The sequence below is a fragment of the Pristiophorus japonicus genome, chromosome 7, assembly GCF_044704955.1.
Source record: "Pristiophorus japonicus isolate sPriJap1 chromosome 7, sPriJap1.hap1, whole genome shotgun sequence".
Classification (NCBI taxonomy): Eukaryota; Metazoa; Chordata; class Chondrichthyes; family Pristiophoridae; genus Pristiophorus; species Pristiophorus japonicus.
The window spans coordinates 98,621,623-98,637,545 of record NC_091983.1 but is presented as its reverse complement, the minus strand read 5'-3'; the positions used below and the strand labels follow the sequence as shown (position 1 = coordinate 98,637,545).

Below are 15,923 nucleotides of genomic sequence, written 5' to 3'. Positions count from 1 at the left end.
GCATGGTATTTTGAATGGGCCATGCGGCCCGAAAATAATTACAGGGAACAATGGCCAGAGAAAGAGAGGAGAGCAAGCCCACAAAAGGGAATTAGGAATAATGGGCTTGGGTATGCAGTTGCAGCCAAGGTGTGTGTATATGAATGGACACAGAGGGAAGCTCGAGTTGCATAAACACAACAGAGGCTTTAGAAAAAACAGGTAAGGGTGTATCAGATAACTAAAGTAATGATGCACTCACCTTGACAATTGCCTAATGCGTCCAGATTCAGTGAAAAGCAACCTTAGGGGACATGAACCATTAGCGTTGGCTTTGTGAAATTACCACTATAATGTTTATGCCATCAGGTCAGCATCTCAACAGTTTAAATATCCCTTAATTTAGGGAATTCTTAAGAGTATTCAATGATTTATTTCTTAATAACCCCAAAACCACTCTCGTAGATGCAACAAACGTGGATCGCTCGAAAATGTTGCTAATTTTCATAGAACATAAATGAAACCGTTTTATATCAAAATTCAGAGAAATGTGTGTGTTTTATTATAAATATATCTGTATCTCCTAACAAATCTTTGCAACAGATGAGCAATACCAAATAAGAGTTACCAGCTAACTATAACAGAGCACGCTCTACCAGTATATACTATGTACTGAACTTTACAGTGCAAGCATTCAGCTACAACAGTTGACGTACAATGGGGAAGTACGCACTCCTAGGTATTCCGTATATTTTTAAATTAGACAACTATACAATCTAAGGAAAATTGCAGGATAAATGCTGTTACCAAAAAATGTACAAGTCACGTAGAAGAACGGCATCTGGTTAAATAGCTTCTTCAATTAAGGACATCTACCTCTATTACCGCTAACAAAAAATATAATAGACACCATCAAGTGTACACCCTATTGTTCACTTTCACGACCCCTCACTTTTTTCTTGTGATTGGCAACAACTTTGAAAACACGCAGCCAAGTTTTACATTTAACAAGCAAAGAGATAACATCTTTTCAGAAGTGGCTACCACTGGATAAAGTCAAAGTTGAGTGCCTTTCGTATTTCAAACTTCCTCGTGGCTGCAGTAAGAATGAGCAAATTTTGTATCGGATTCTCAACAGTGATTGAACTCTAAGAAATCAGTTAGCTGCATGAGGTTTCTTTCATTTCAAAGCAGGTGCAAGCACATCAACCCATGACTTTTGACAAAGCAAAATTGTGTCTTTCTAAAATATATATGATTTGGTGCAATCCAAGACGACTACCACTAACAAAAGATTTTTTAGCAATCACAATAATTTTGCAACTGTTGAATCAGTTAATATATATTACACAACTTCACATAATCACATACATTGTCCATGTGAACATTATACAACTGAAAACAAAGGTAGCTACCAGTGGCAATTTCTTCAAAACCAATATTTGCACGCTTTAGTCAATCAAAACCTCTTTACGATAGAATGCAAGTCCGTGTAACACTATTCTCACATACATCAGGGTCATCCTGAGTCATGTGTGGAAGTGTTCACCCTCAGTGGTTTTGGGAAGGGAAATAATTCAATCTAACTCCCATGTTAAGTTAACACATATCACCCAACTACCTTCCAAAATAGGAATCAGAGCTTCCAATCAACTGTCCTGTTTGCTTGTTCTATCTGGAACTGTGGGCTGTTAAAAATGAAAAGGAAAGGATCAAAAACCAGAGAAATGGGAATTAGAATTTACACTGCAATACCAGGTTCTAGAGATTTTAAATTTAGATCATTTTTGAACACTGTAAATTGGCCTCTTAACTTTATGCATTGCATGATGCTGCCATAATTGTTTGACCACTCAGTTTTTAAATTCTTAGATATGGTTAAAAATAACAATTTCTGACTAGTAGCTATTTACATTCCTCAGTTTCTACTACAGAATGCTCAAGCACCTAATACCCATGTTGCAGTGAACATCTTGCATAATCTACAATACTTGTACTTTTAAAACAAATATGGCCATCATGTTCTTATGAGTGGACATCACTGAAACTCTGTAAAACCTGAAAGGAGAAAAGGAAAAAACAAAAACATTAATTAAAATGAATTCACCATAGGAAAACAGTTAAAAAAAAAGATGAATTAAAAAAAAAATGAACGAAACAAAATAATGTTAAAACGAAGATTTATGAATGAAAATACTTAGGCCACACAATGTTTCTGAGGGAAGCAATTCACAAAAATGTATTTGCCAAACTGAAAAACATCAATATCAGCAAATAGCCATAAGTGTTTTCCATATATTTGGTGCCAAAATAAACCTATGCTATGTTGTCAGTGTGGGCACATGAACAATCAGAAGCCAAAACCACTACTTTAAGCTTTCACTCCCAAATTCAAGTCCCACTTGACACAAAGGCCCATCTGAAATAATTTAGTAGCCAGCCTCAAAATAGACAATAAAAACAACAGTAACCAAGTTTTAAATGGTTCCTAGTTTTCAGTAATTTTAATTACATTGATACCCCACATAAATACTGTAGAGTATTAAAACGGTCAACTTTAGAACTTTCCACAAAATCTTTTCAACCACCAGATTTATCTCCCCTCTTTTCCAAACTCTAAGCAACCTCTTTGAGCTAGCCATGCAAGCTCTACAGCTTCAAAAATTAATGTCATATCGTGATCAGCCAATATAAGGCATGCATTATTGTAGTTGCTGCTGAAACAAATCTGGTTGATTCCCACACCCCCATGCAGGATGTGACACTCTGCTATCCACAAAGCATCCCACCCAACAAGGACAAGACTCATCGCATCAGGGCTCACAAACCAGAATTCAGCTAATGCTGCAAAACTGAACTTGCCACCACAGAGTAGCGAATTGAGCATTTTAAATTAATACACTGCTGTACAGGTTCAGCCTCAGGACGGTATTTTAATGAGCAATTGGAAAAGCCAAGCACGCTGATGTGAGGTTGCCAGAGGAGGAGAAAAATGTCACGCGCTGGCCTAGAGTCTTTTCTTTAGCGTTTTCTCTATTACCATTCATACTGTAGAGTTCATCTCCCACTGCTGGGCATCTCAGAGACTGCTAGACTTCAGCTTCTTTTAGACTAGAGATACTGACCATTATATCGCTGCCTTCACTCCTCTGATGAGCTACTGTAGAAAAACAAATGGATGAATTATGACACACTTAGTAGCATCTCCTAAAAATACAGTAGCCTCTCACTATAACATTCTTCAATACACTACAGCTTCTGCTATAATGTGCATCCCCTAATACTTGCCACTATCATTCCCAAAAGCTAGCAACAGAGGTTGCTATCTGGATATTCGACAACAGTACCAAAACTTGACTGGATGCAAATTGAAAAATCTCATAGCATTTTGCTAGTCAACTTTATAGTCAATAGCAGGAATTTCACTTATAAGTGCTAAAGTCCAAAGACAATTGTGTGAGGAAGGATTGGAATTGTTATTTTATCATTTCACCAGAATATCAGGTAAATGCAGAAAATGTGCAACTTATACAGGTACAAAAAGGTAATGAACATCTTCTCAGTCCAGACCAAAAACATCCACATCAGATTAAGATTGTATCGTGCACCTAACAAGTTGACGTGACTCCACAGGGATCTGAGGTAGCTCAAAACACCTGGGGTGAGAGTTTAAATCTCATTAAAATTAAAAACACAGATGCAATGTCGGGCAGAAGGAGAGTTTGGGGCAGTAATATTCCAGTGGCACTTCAGACAGAATGAAGAATTCTCCCCATGGCCTACTGGGTAAAAGCACTTTGCAATGTAGCACTGATCCTTATGGACCAGAAAGCCAGGAGGTTTCTTTTCTGGTCTATGCTGGGTTAGCTAATTTCAACCAGAGCAGATATTGGATACTACAATTGGCCTGAAAATCTCTGGGCAAACTCTACTTCAAATTGTTATCTAATAGCTTACATAATAATAGTAACTACAGTTTAAAAGCAAATTGATTAGCTGCAAAGCGCTTTGGGGGGTTCTGGGGATATGAAAAACACTATATAAATGCAGGTTTGCGATATTTTTTTATAGTGAGCCTTGCTGGAAAGTGTGGAGAGGGATGAGGCTCATTTATGACACCCTGCTTACAGCGTGTGAGATAAACAACCAGCTGGGTAAGGTACCAGAGAACTGCTGGCATTGTGGAACCAGGCATTGGCAAACGTTAGCGGATTTAAATAAAAACACAATGGAGAACAATGGAAAACTCAAATAGGTTTGGAAGGGCAGAGAGAGACACAGAGAGAAACAAGCACCACCTTCAAATCCATTGGTTTTGCTCTTGTTTTAGGATTTCCAAAAACCATGTGATCATTGCTGCACTATAATGAACACCAAACGACTTCAACACCGAAAGCAGTAATGGTTTTATGTTAATTAGATTAATTAACAAAACAAGACTAGTTCCTGCCACTCTACGTCACCAGACATGTATTGAGACTGCCAGGACAAGGTGGGGTGTGGGGTGCCCAGCTCGTCTTTGTGGTGAAGCTGAGACACACTTACAGGCAGACTACTCGCCCTGATACAGGCAAGAAGGCTAAAGCTGGTGCTGCTGCAGCCACAGAATTCCAGTTTAGAGGCAGATCCAGCCGTGGTTGTAGACAAACTCAATAAAAGTCAAATGAAATACGTAGAAAGATGTTGAGTTTCTGTCACAAAGTCATATCTGATTTGAGCCAGGACAACAAAAACTTTAACAAAACTGCAGTTTACCAATCAGTCATTGACATACTCCTCTTTCCTCCTCCCCAATAATTGTTGCATAGTCCAACTGCAGAATAACTCATAGTTGTAGCAATTGAAAATGTACATGACAACTCCATGGCCACTGCAAAAATAGCACTAAATTTTTTAGAAATTAACCACCAAACTGTAAAAACATATCTGCATCTAAACGGAGAACAACGGAAGACACTGAAATAAGTTTTTAATTCCCACTTCAGATACATGCCGCAGCTCAAATACCATACCTGCATTTCTAGTGGGAAAATAATCACTACACTGCTTTTCGTTGCAAATTTGAGTTAATTAAACATTTTCTTGTTAATGGGGTTCACAAGTTAATTCATGCTCCTTCACAAAGACCAATGCCACTACTTTGATTTCCAGTGGTGCCAAGAAGACATATCCATTTAAATGACTACTTTTATAGATTAAAAACATATTTAATGTAACTGCCTTCGCCACAATGTTTCAGCGACAAACTTTTCCATATTGCCAACACCCACTGCATGTGTGTTATCTTTGGACGCTCCAAGTGAAAATACCCTCTCATTCTACAAGATTAAATTTAGTGCATGCTAGTATGCGTGTGCAGACAGATGCAGAAGACCTTGCAAATAATCACTCCGACTATTTACAGGCAGGATTTCCACTTTGGATACTTACATAAGCAGTTTCAATATCAAATGTTGACAAAGACTTGATCACTGTGATAACAATAAGTTTGACAGGTAGTGCACACATACACAAGATTTTTGTTTTGCTTGCTAAAAATCTGAATATAATGCAGATAGTCTCAGCAAACACAACATAGGATTGGCTAACTAACAGAAAACAGAGAATCGGGATAAATGGGTCATTTTCCAGTTGGCAAAGAGTGACTAGTGGGGTGCCGCAGGGATTGGTGCTGGGGCCTAAAACTATTTATAATCTATATTAATGACTTGGATGAAGGGACCGAGTGTAATGTAGCCAAGTTTGCTGATGATACAAAGATGGGTGGGAAAGCAAATTGTGAAGAGGACACAAAAAATCTGCAAAGGGATATAGACAGGCTAAGTGAGTGGGCAAAAATTTGGAAGATGGAGTATACTGTGGGAAAACGTGAGGTTATCCACTTTGCCAAAAAAAATAGAAAAGCAAATTATAACTTAAATGGAGAAAAATTGCAAAGTGCTGCAGTAGAGGGATCTGGGGGTCCCTGTGTGTGAAACACAAGAAGCTAGTATGCAGGTACAGCAAGTAATCAGGAAGGCAAATGGAATGTTGGCCTTTATTGCAAGGGGAATGGAGTATAAAAGCAGAGAGGTCCTTCTACAACTGTACAGGGTATTGGTGAGGCCACACCTAGAGTACTGCGTACAGTTTTGGTCTCCATATTTAAGAAAGGCTATTCAGAGAAGGTTCACTAAGTTGATTCAGGGGTTGAGGGGGTTGACTTATGAAGATAGGCTGAGTAGGTTGGGCCTCTACTCATTAGAATTCAGAAGAATGAGGTGGGATCTTATCGAAACATATAAGATAATGGGCCCAAGTTTCCACACGATAAAAAACGGGTGCCCCTCCGAGCTGGGCGCCCGTTTTTCGCGTCTAAAAAGAAACGCACGATTCTGGAGCGCTTTGCAGCTCCATGTCTGTTTGGTGCGGCGCCCAGGGGGGCGGAGCCTACACTCGCGCCGATTTTGTAAGTGGGAGGGGGCGGGTACCATTTAAATTAGTTTTTTCCTGCCGGCAACGCTGCGCGTGCGTGTTGGAGCGCTCGCGCGCACGCAGTGTGAAGGAAACATTGGCACTCGGCCATTTTTGTAGTTCTTTGTAGCTGTTTAATTTTTGAACATTTTTTAATAAAAGCACATTGCCATCAGCACTGAGGCTTCTTGCAGCCTTCTCACTGTCTCCTCCTCTCCTCCCCCCCACTTCGTGGGAACGAACGGCTGTTTCCCTCCCCACCCCCCGCGGGAACGAACGGCTGTCTCATCCTCCCCCCCTCCCGCTCCGCGGGAACGAACGGCTGTTTACTTCCCCACCTCCCGCGGGAACGAACGCCTGCAGCATTCTCCGTGGCTGAAGCACTTTCACACAGGTAGGAAGATGGTTTATTTAATCTTTTCTTTGCTTATAAATGTTTATTCAGGTTGGATTTATTTGTATAATATTTGTAGAAGTATAAATAAGGATTTATTGTAGAATTTAATGACTTCCCTCCCCCTCGTTCTGGACGCCTAATTTGTAACCTGCACCTGATTTTTTTATGTCTAGAACAGGTTTTTTCAGTTCTACAAAAATCTTCACTTGCTCCATTCTAAGTTAGTTTGGAGTACGTTTTCACTGTGGAAACTTTGAAATCAGGCGTCAGCGCCCGGGCACGCCCCCTTTTGAAGAAAAAATTCTGTTCCAAAGTAGAACTGTTCCACCTGACTAGAACTGCAGAAAAAAAAAGTGGAGAATTGCGATTTCTAAGATAGTCCGTTCTCCACCAGTTGCTCCTAAAAATCAGGCGCAAATCATGTGGAAACTTGAGCCCAATGAGGGGGGCTTGACAAGGTGGATGCAGAGAGGATATTTCCACTCATAACGGAAACTAAAACTAGTCTCAGAATAAGGGGCCACCCATTTAAAACAATGAGGAGAAATTTCTTCTGAGGGTTGTAAATCTATGGAATTCTCTACCTGTGAGAGCTGTGGAGGCTGCGTCATTGAATATATTTAAGGTGGAGACAGACAGATTTTTGAGCGATAAGTGAATAAAAGGTTATGGGGAGCGGGCAGGGAAGTGGAGTTCAGCCATGATCTTATTAAATGGAGGAGCATGCTCCAGGGGCCAGGTGGCCTACTCCTGCTCCTATTTCTTGTTCTTAAATATTGCACGGCAATACATTTCCTGTTTAAAATGTTGTGCACCGATCCTGACACAAATAGCACAGAAATGTCACCCCAAAAATGTATTACAACAGTGACTACACTCCAAAAGCATTTCATTGGTTGTAAAGCGCTTTGAGACGTCCGGTGGTTGTGAAAGGTGCTGTATAAATGCAAGTCTTTCTTTCTTTCACACCATTATACTTCCGGTATACAAGTTGCAGTCAATGCAGTGAAGACGGAAGGGTTACAGAAAAAAAACTGTACAGCACTGTATTAAATTTCAACTGGGAGAACTCTGAAAAGTTCACACATTCTTTTTGACCATCTACAACAGATTTTTACAATGTCCAGTGCAAGGATAGCTCGGCTCAATTGAGAGAAATTATGTATGCACATATGTCAGCTTTGCAGCTCATGCAAAAATGGACATGGCTGATTTATGTACATGCAATAGACTAGTTCCCCAATGCATAACAATGATAGTGCAGTGTAGCACTGTACCAACAGAACATATGAGCTGCTGTAATTAAAATCAATGAAGGTAGTGGGTCTTTGTATAATGAAGGATCAAATCATAGCTAATAATAGGTTTGAACTTTAAATCACTATGAAACAAATCCTATAAAATTATCTAGCTTCCTTTCTTTCTTTGAGAGTCAGTATTGACATTGTCTGGTCTGGTTTTTAAAATCTATACTGCACTGAGTTGTAGTCCCTCAATTTGTACTCTTTCTATTGCTGTAACACATTTAATCCTCATCTTAACCATACTTGCTTAAAAAACACCTGGAAAAATGTTAGCAAATTACAGTCATATCAAATACCATTGCAAACTAAGCAGGACAGATGTTGTTAACAAATCAAATACCAGCCTAAAATATATTTACAATCTCAGTTGAAAAGAAAGGTTATAGGCACATTTGCACCATTTTAAAATATGCTTTAGTGTCCTTTTATTATTGTCCTATTCTACAAATGTAATTAAGAGGAAAATTAGAAATCATGTACACATAAACCAAAACTTCTGATGAGTCCCATGCACGTTTCCTTAAAACTTAATTTGCAAGTCAGTAGGGTGTGGCACACCTATCTCATATTGAAATAGGTTAATCTGAGAAAAGAGGCCTCCATTTAATAGGACATACACACTGAAAGTTTACCAACAGCATGAAGTGGTTTCGGCTTCACAATGACATTAAATTTATGTGGTGCAACTCGAATGTCAAGAACTGAATCGACTTGAAGTGAAGCGGAGTGAAACTCTCTCCTCCAGAGGTTCTCACTCCTCTTTGCTCTAAAGTCAGTCAGACCCTGACTCTGAATTTACACTGCATCATTGCCTATCTCTCCTGGCCTTGCTCACAATGAATCAGCGGAGACACTGCTTTGTAAATATATGGGACCCGAAATGGGTTAACATACCACCCGAGTACTGCCCAAAATCACAAAATTGATTAAAAAAAAGACGACATACTGCAGAAAATTCATCAGTGACATATCGCCGCCCATGCAGTCTGCCAACATACTGCCCAAAATTACAAAACTTATCACTTACCAGCGACATACCACCGGGGCTGCAGACTGCCCTAGAAAGGGTGGTTTTAAGTCAATCTTCAGTCAGTGGTATGCATCTTTAATTAATAAAAATGTTGTTTCTCACCGCCCCCCAGTCTCTCCCCCACCCCACCCCCCACCACAGCAATCTCTTCCCTCCACCACAGAGATCTCAGGCCGGCCCCACAGTGATCTCTTCTCCCCTTGCCCAGCGATCGCACCCTCTGCCCCTACACAGTGATCAGAAGCTGTACACATGATCGAGCTGTTAATGTTACAGCAGAAAGAGATACATCTGTAATTACAGGAAACAATGACATTCACCATGTAATTTAACTTCAACCGCTGTACACCTCAACAGCTTTATTTAAAAAGTGAACAGTTTTAAACACCATGAAGTTCCCTGTTATATATACATTCCAAAAAATCTCAAGAAACAAAACTAAACCTCATTTAAAACTACAACACATGCAAGCATTCTCATTGTAAGTAAATAAAACCTGCAAGATACAGTTTACAATCAAAATAAATAGGTGCTATTTTGTACAAGGGAATACTGTACATTCTAGTTGACAGTACCAAACACCCATGAGAATGAATAAACACATTTAAATATGCACATTGTTTTCATTATATACAGTTGCTCTACTCGACAAATACACAATGTAATATTTACAATTTATGATACCTCCACAGCGATCTCAGGCCTGCAGTCTCTGTGGACACTCGTCGGTGCCTCTTGGGGGGTGGGGGGGGCGGGGGGAGGGGGGCGCGGAGCTTGAGAGTCGCGCATGCGTGTGCACAACTCGGGAGCCGAAGATTCCCGAGTGAAAAGGCCTCACCGCCGGCTGCACTCCGCTCCCTCCCGCTGCACTCTGCTCACCACCGAGAAAAAATTGATCAAAATTCCGCACACTCCGCCCCAGCGGTACTGAGCGGTAAAAAACGACGCACCGCCCACGGACCGCCGAACAACGGTCGGACCATCTGTTCGACTAATTTCAGCCCCATGGTGTTATCCAATTTAGAAAATAACACCAAGATCACTGATTTACAAAGACTGAGTATGTGAAATTCCATTTTTGTTTCATGATGCTCTGGGATTTTTTAAATCAATGCTTTGGGGACTGAAGGCTGACATTCTGAAAATTACACTCCATTACACTCTGAAAATTTCAAATGACTGGCATTTATTTTATATACATTGTTGAATCTACAGAATCAATTTTTAATCCCTTGCTGTTTTTGAAGCCGAGGAGTCACATCATACCAGAGCCCAAGATGTTCCAACTGGAGGTAGGTGCCTGGTCTTTAGGTCTGAGGAGGGTATATGGTACAGTTTGGTAGCAAGAGTGGGGGAACCTGGAGTTTGGAAGTACTGGGGTGGGAGTGCTGGAGTCCTGTGATCTGGCCGAACTATGAAGAGGGAATATGAAGTTTGGTAGAATGAAGGTGGGGTGTGTAAATATAATGAATTTCTAGGATCTGTCAAGTGTGAGAAGGAGAAGACATAGGCCTGACAACAGTGGGAGAAGGCGAGGCCTGGGTCTCTACAAATACTGAATTCAGTGTTTTGTGACTGGGTGTGGATGTGTGTCTTCTCACGAATCAGAATGCATACATTTTAAGGTAGCAATAAAATAGAAGTGATTCTAATCACAACCTTGCTGCTTGCCTGAGAAGCCTGCAAAATTCAATTCCTTTGTTTAATTTCAGGAAACACTCTTTGTCTGGCTCAGCTTGATAAACTTTTATAACTGCAAAAAAAGTAAGTTTAGTTGAAAACCTAATCAAATTCATCATCTAGTTTGTATTCAAATCATTTCAAAAACATATCAATATTGTTACACACAGAAACAGCTCAGAACAAAATTAACCTGAATAAAGCTTTTGGGATTTGTTCTCCTGCTTTTTTTTCCAAATAATCTTGAAAAACAACCAAGGAGATAGCTGAGGAGAAACAATGGAATTGTTGGGGTGACAAATTCTACTGATGCAATCTGGGAAATTGAGAATACTGCACATGCGTAGGATGCTGGAATTGTCTTCAGCTGGCAAAGTCACAACTCCTGGCAAAAACAGCAAGTCCAAGCCAAGGCTTTCAAGTAAAAGCTTTAATGAAGGTATTAAAGGCACAGAAAATAATTCAATGGATAAATTTAAATCATGTTATTGTGAAATATGTAACATTTGATGTTTTTAGTTTGTTTGAAACTTTATTTTAGACATTTGAAATTTCAGCGACTGAGAAAATGTTACTTTCCCCCCTACCCGAAGAATTTACAGTGATTCAAATCGATTCAATTTTTGTGTTTAATTTTTTTTTTAAACTTAAATTGTGCAGGGATTTTTGTTACTTAGCTCATTCTTAATGATAGGTACTCACATCAATAGTCGACAAATTCGGATTTATTTTTCTAAATGGGCAAAGCAGGATTCTTTTTATGGAGTTGGGAAAAGTAGAAGAAAAAAATGGTGACACTGTACTTTCAATCTAATTCAATAATGGCCTGATGGAAAAATATTGGTGAAAACATGATCCACTTTATAAACAGCATCATCATTAAATCAACATAACACTGAAAATCGTCAAAGTTAGGAAACACCGAAAACTGAATGACAATAGATGAAGTGTCATAGCATTTATATTTTCCCACAAAACGAATGCAATAGCTTGGAAACAGGCAAGAACAGAGCATTACACACACATGCCACATTTTTGGAAACTGCAACTTATACACAAAACATAGAAAGCTACAGGTTCAGAAATTATTCTGCAATCCATCTTGCTGATGTCAATCATCCAGTTCCCACTTTCATAAATATCTGTGCAACTTTCCCTTAAATTTTTTTCACATTATTATGCCTCCACTGCCTCCCCACGCAGTCAATTCCACATATTTGCCACTTGTCTGTAAGATAGTTAAATCTAAACTGTTTCTGCCTCCTCGAAGGCTGAAATGATGATCCCTAGTTCCAGTGTGTGGCAATCTCAAATACATTATCAGGGTTCAATTTATCTATTATCTTAAGAATCTAGAATACCACCTCCCCAAGACTTCTCTTCTCCAAAGTAAACAATTCCAAATTCTTCAACCTCTCCTCAGAGATCAGATGCGTGCAGCTAGGCATCTTGACAAGTCTCGACTCTCTCATTACTGCATTTCAAAACTGGCTAGAGAAGGATATTCTATTGATCACCTTGAGGTAGGGTGCGGGGGTGGGGACAAGAGAAAAAGGTTGGCTGTGTTGATTCATCAATTACTGAAATATTCCTCGTCAAATTTCAAAGTCCTCAGCTTACTTTAATTTTGATCGAAGTTGAGATACTGTGAATAATCAATTAAAACTTGAAAACCTGGTTGGTAGCATGAAAGAGTTAAACAAATTTTGAGGGGGATAGCCACATTTAAAAAAAAAAAATACATTGAGCCTGAAATTCCGATGTTCCCGGGCCCATACGAAGTTTCTACGGACCGAGGAAGGCATCGGAAAAGCCGGTTTTCAGCGTGCAATGCGCATGCGCTGAAAACCGTTTTTTCTGATCTGTCAAGCTGGAGCTTGACAGATCGTAGCCAGATGAGGAGTGAGGACATTTGTACGTGCAAATTTGCGATATTTACACATACAAAAAGTTTGCGCCTGAAAAAGCAGGTGCATAGCCTACTTTTACAGCCGCAAGTGTTTAAAACACACAAAAATATATAAAAATAAAGTTATGAAAACATAATTTGTTAAATACCCTCCCCACAACGATAAGTTTATTTGAAGGCATAGTTTAAAAAACTTTTTTAAAAATAGGGAAAATATTTTTTTTAATAAGACATTAATAACTAATTTAAATGAATCTTAAATATGTAGTGCATATTTTCTAATTTTTTTTATTCGTGTTTTGGGTTTTTTTTGGGGGGGGGGGTTCTCATTCATAGTAAAAGGAGTTTCGCACTTACGAAACTCCTATTACTATGAATGAGAATATACTATACCTGACTGGCTGCCCAGAGTCATGTGACTCCAGCTCCAGGCCTGCGCACATCCCGACGTGCACGCGCTGCGATGCGCAGCAAGAGGAGTCCTGTGCATCGGAAAGTTGAGCGGGCGCAGCACCTTCAGGTAGGTGCGTATTTTTTCTCTAAAATCTAGTTGAACGCCCACGGGAAGGAGAAAGCGGAATGTCTGGGCCATTATCTCTCTTCAGCTCCAAACATTTGTTACCCAGCAGCAAAATCCAAAACCATAAAAAAGGTTTTCTTTTTTGGACCTGTGCTAACGTTAGTCATTCTGTGCCTCGAGCAAAACACAGGAAAAGAGGATGCATGAAATGAAGAAGCAGGAGCCTCGGGGCAAACAAGAGATTTTCACGTGTGCAGAACCTTTGTGGAGCTGTTCTCTCTTACCCCACGATTGCCATTACTTGCCACCCAAATCGTAACCTCATTCCACAGTGTTCTTATTAATTATGAAACCAAGATTTGAAATAAGCTGTTAATATGATGGCTAACCTCTCACTGAAGCCTGCAAACAGCACACTACACACTAAACAAATGGTCCTACAATGCCAAGTCTGTGTCAAAATTAATTTTTAGTAATAATTGCTAAAAATGCAGACCGCTTAAACAGTAGCAAAACACATTCCTCAGTCTTTTTGAGAGCCTTGAATAATAGCTCTGGGCAATTTGGGAGCAGCTAATCAGCCCCAGCTGGAGTATTGCGGCCAATTCTGGGCAATACACTTTAGGAAGGAAGTCAAGGCCTTGAAGAGGGTGCCGAGGAGATTTACCAGAATGGTACCAGGGATGAAAGACTTGAGTTACATGGAATGACAAGAAAAACTGGGGTTGTTCTCCTTCAAGCAAAGGAGGTTAAAAAAGAAAAAGACTTGCATTTATATAGCGCCTTGCATGACCACCGGATGTCTCAAAGCGCTTTACAGCCAATGAAGTACTTTTGGAGTGTAGTCGCTGTTGTAATGTGGGAAACTTGGGGAGATTTGATCGAGGTATTCAAAATCTTGAAAGGTCTTGATGGTGTGAATAAGGAGAAAGTGTTTCCAGTGGCAGAAGGGTCAGTAAACAAAGGACACAGGTTTAACGTGATTGGCAAAAGAACATGAGGGAAAACAAATTACGCAGCGAGTTATGACGATCTGGAATGCACCGCCTGAAAGGTTGGTTAAAGCAGATTTAATAATAATATCCAAAAGGGAATTCAATGAATACTTAAAGGAGAAAATGTGTCAGGATATGGGGAAACAACAGGGAAGTGGGAGTATTTGGATAGTTCTTTCAAAGAGACATGATGGGCCAAATGGCCTCCTTTTGTGCTGTATCACTATGATTCTATGAATTGCTGCCATTTTAAGTTTGTCTGATGTGAAGCTTGGGGGTAAGGGACGGAGAGAGATGGGCGGGGCGGCAGCGAGAGTTTGGTTTGGGGGTGGGGGGGGGGGGAGGGGGAGAGTTTGGGGGGCGGGAAGAGGGAGAGTTTTGGGGGTGTGGGAGAGGGACAGCTTGGGCTGGGGGGGGGGGAGGGAGAGAGAGAGGGAATGCATGCGGGGCCGGGGGGGTGGGGGGGGGGGGGAGGGGAGAGGGGGAGCTTGGGCAGGAGGGGAGCTTGGGGCAGGGTAGTGGTGGGGGGGGGGGGGGGGGGAGAAAAGAGAGGGGGAGCTTGGAGGAGGGGAAGAGAGAACTTGGGGGGGGGGGGGTGGGGTGAAGAGAGAGCTTTGGGGAGGGGGGGGGGAGGAGAAAATCGGCGGGGAGTGGGGGAACTCAGAAAACGGATCACGTTCTTCCTACTCCCTGGTGCACGTGTTACAAGGGACATCGTTGGGGTGGATCAAATCCGGAAGTCATGACACTCACTATTCACCATACCCAATAAATGTTAACAACCCGCACACAATGCCCCATCTATGAGGGGGGGGTGATGGCTTGCGCTTGGATAAGGGTCTTGAGCTGGCGGAGGGATTGCTGACATAAGGATCTTCAGTTGGTGGAGGGATGCACTTACGCTGGGGTAATGGACTTTGGCTGGAACTTGGCTGTGGAAGGCAGCACGTGTGCAGGGGTAGTGGACTTCGGCTATGGGAGGCAGCACATGTCCTGGGGTAATGGACTTCGGCTGGAACTTGGTGGCTTTTGGGGAGATCTATCCTCTGTGGCTTCTGAAATCAAAATCGATCGAATTACAAATTGGAAATTTACTCAGAACTTGGGCTGGGCGGTTCCAGTTACACATTCCAGAGGAATTTCAGGGTGTGGCTTATCCTTCAAGGGGTCTAATCAGCAATAGATCTGGAGAGCCAATCAGAGAAATGGCTGCATTTCAGTTAGTACAAATAGATGCATCCATAAATATTGGCCAGGACACCGGGAATATAGCCTAGTTCTATATAGCTGTAACTTATACTCAAATCCCCTGGTCCTCCCGAACCTATCAAGTTTCAGATCAGTACAGACCGAATATAATCCTTTCATTATTTTGAAGGCCTCAATCAAATGTAAATCAAATCGAAGTCTACACTTTGAGTAGTGTGGAAATGTATTTTTATCTAAGCTGATACCATACGGTATTTGTGTGCCATTTGATTAAAATGGAGTCCTGGCCCTTCCAGAACTTTCTGCATTTTAGCAGCCAGCTTATTTTGAACAGCTAAACCTGCTGTTAGATGGCTGATGGTTATCAGACAGCTAGGAGACAAGTCATGCTGAGACAAGTAACCCCCCATGGTGCTCTCCTATTGTCTACACTACAGGAGTTCCATG

The 15,923-nt window shown here is 40.9% G+C and overlaps 1 protein-coding gene across 1 annotated transcript in view; it reads right to left on the bottom strand.

Annotated features, from left to right (window-relative positions):
• Positions 1 to 518: 518 nt before the first annotated feature.
• Positions 519 to 15,923, bottom strand: part of LOC139266815 (XK-related protein 6-like) — a 120,329-nt gene continuing 104,924 nt past the window's right edge. The window contains exons 2-3 of the mRNA XM_070884419.1: positions 3,020 to 3,139; positions 519 to 2,037 (exon numbers count right to left, since the gene is read on the bottom strand). Coding sequence (XP_070740520.1) covers positions 3,121 to 3,139 — 19 coding nt within the window. The 3' untranslated portion in view covers positions 519 to 2,037; positions 3,020 to 3,120. The remainder of the gene's footprint in view (positions 2,038 to 3,019; positions 3,140 to 15,923) is intronic.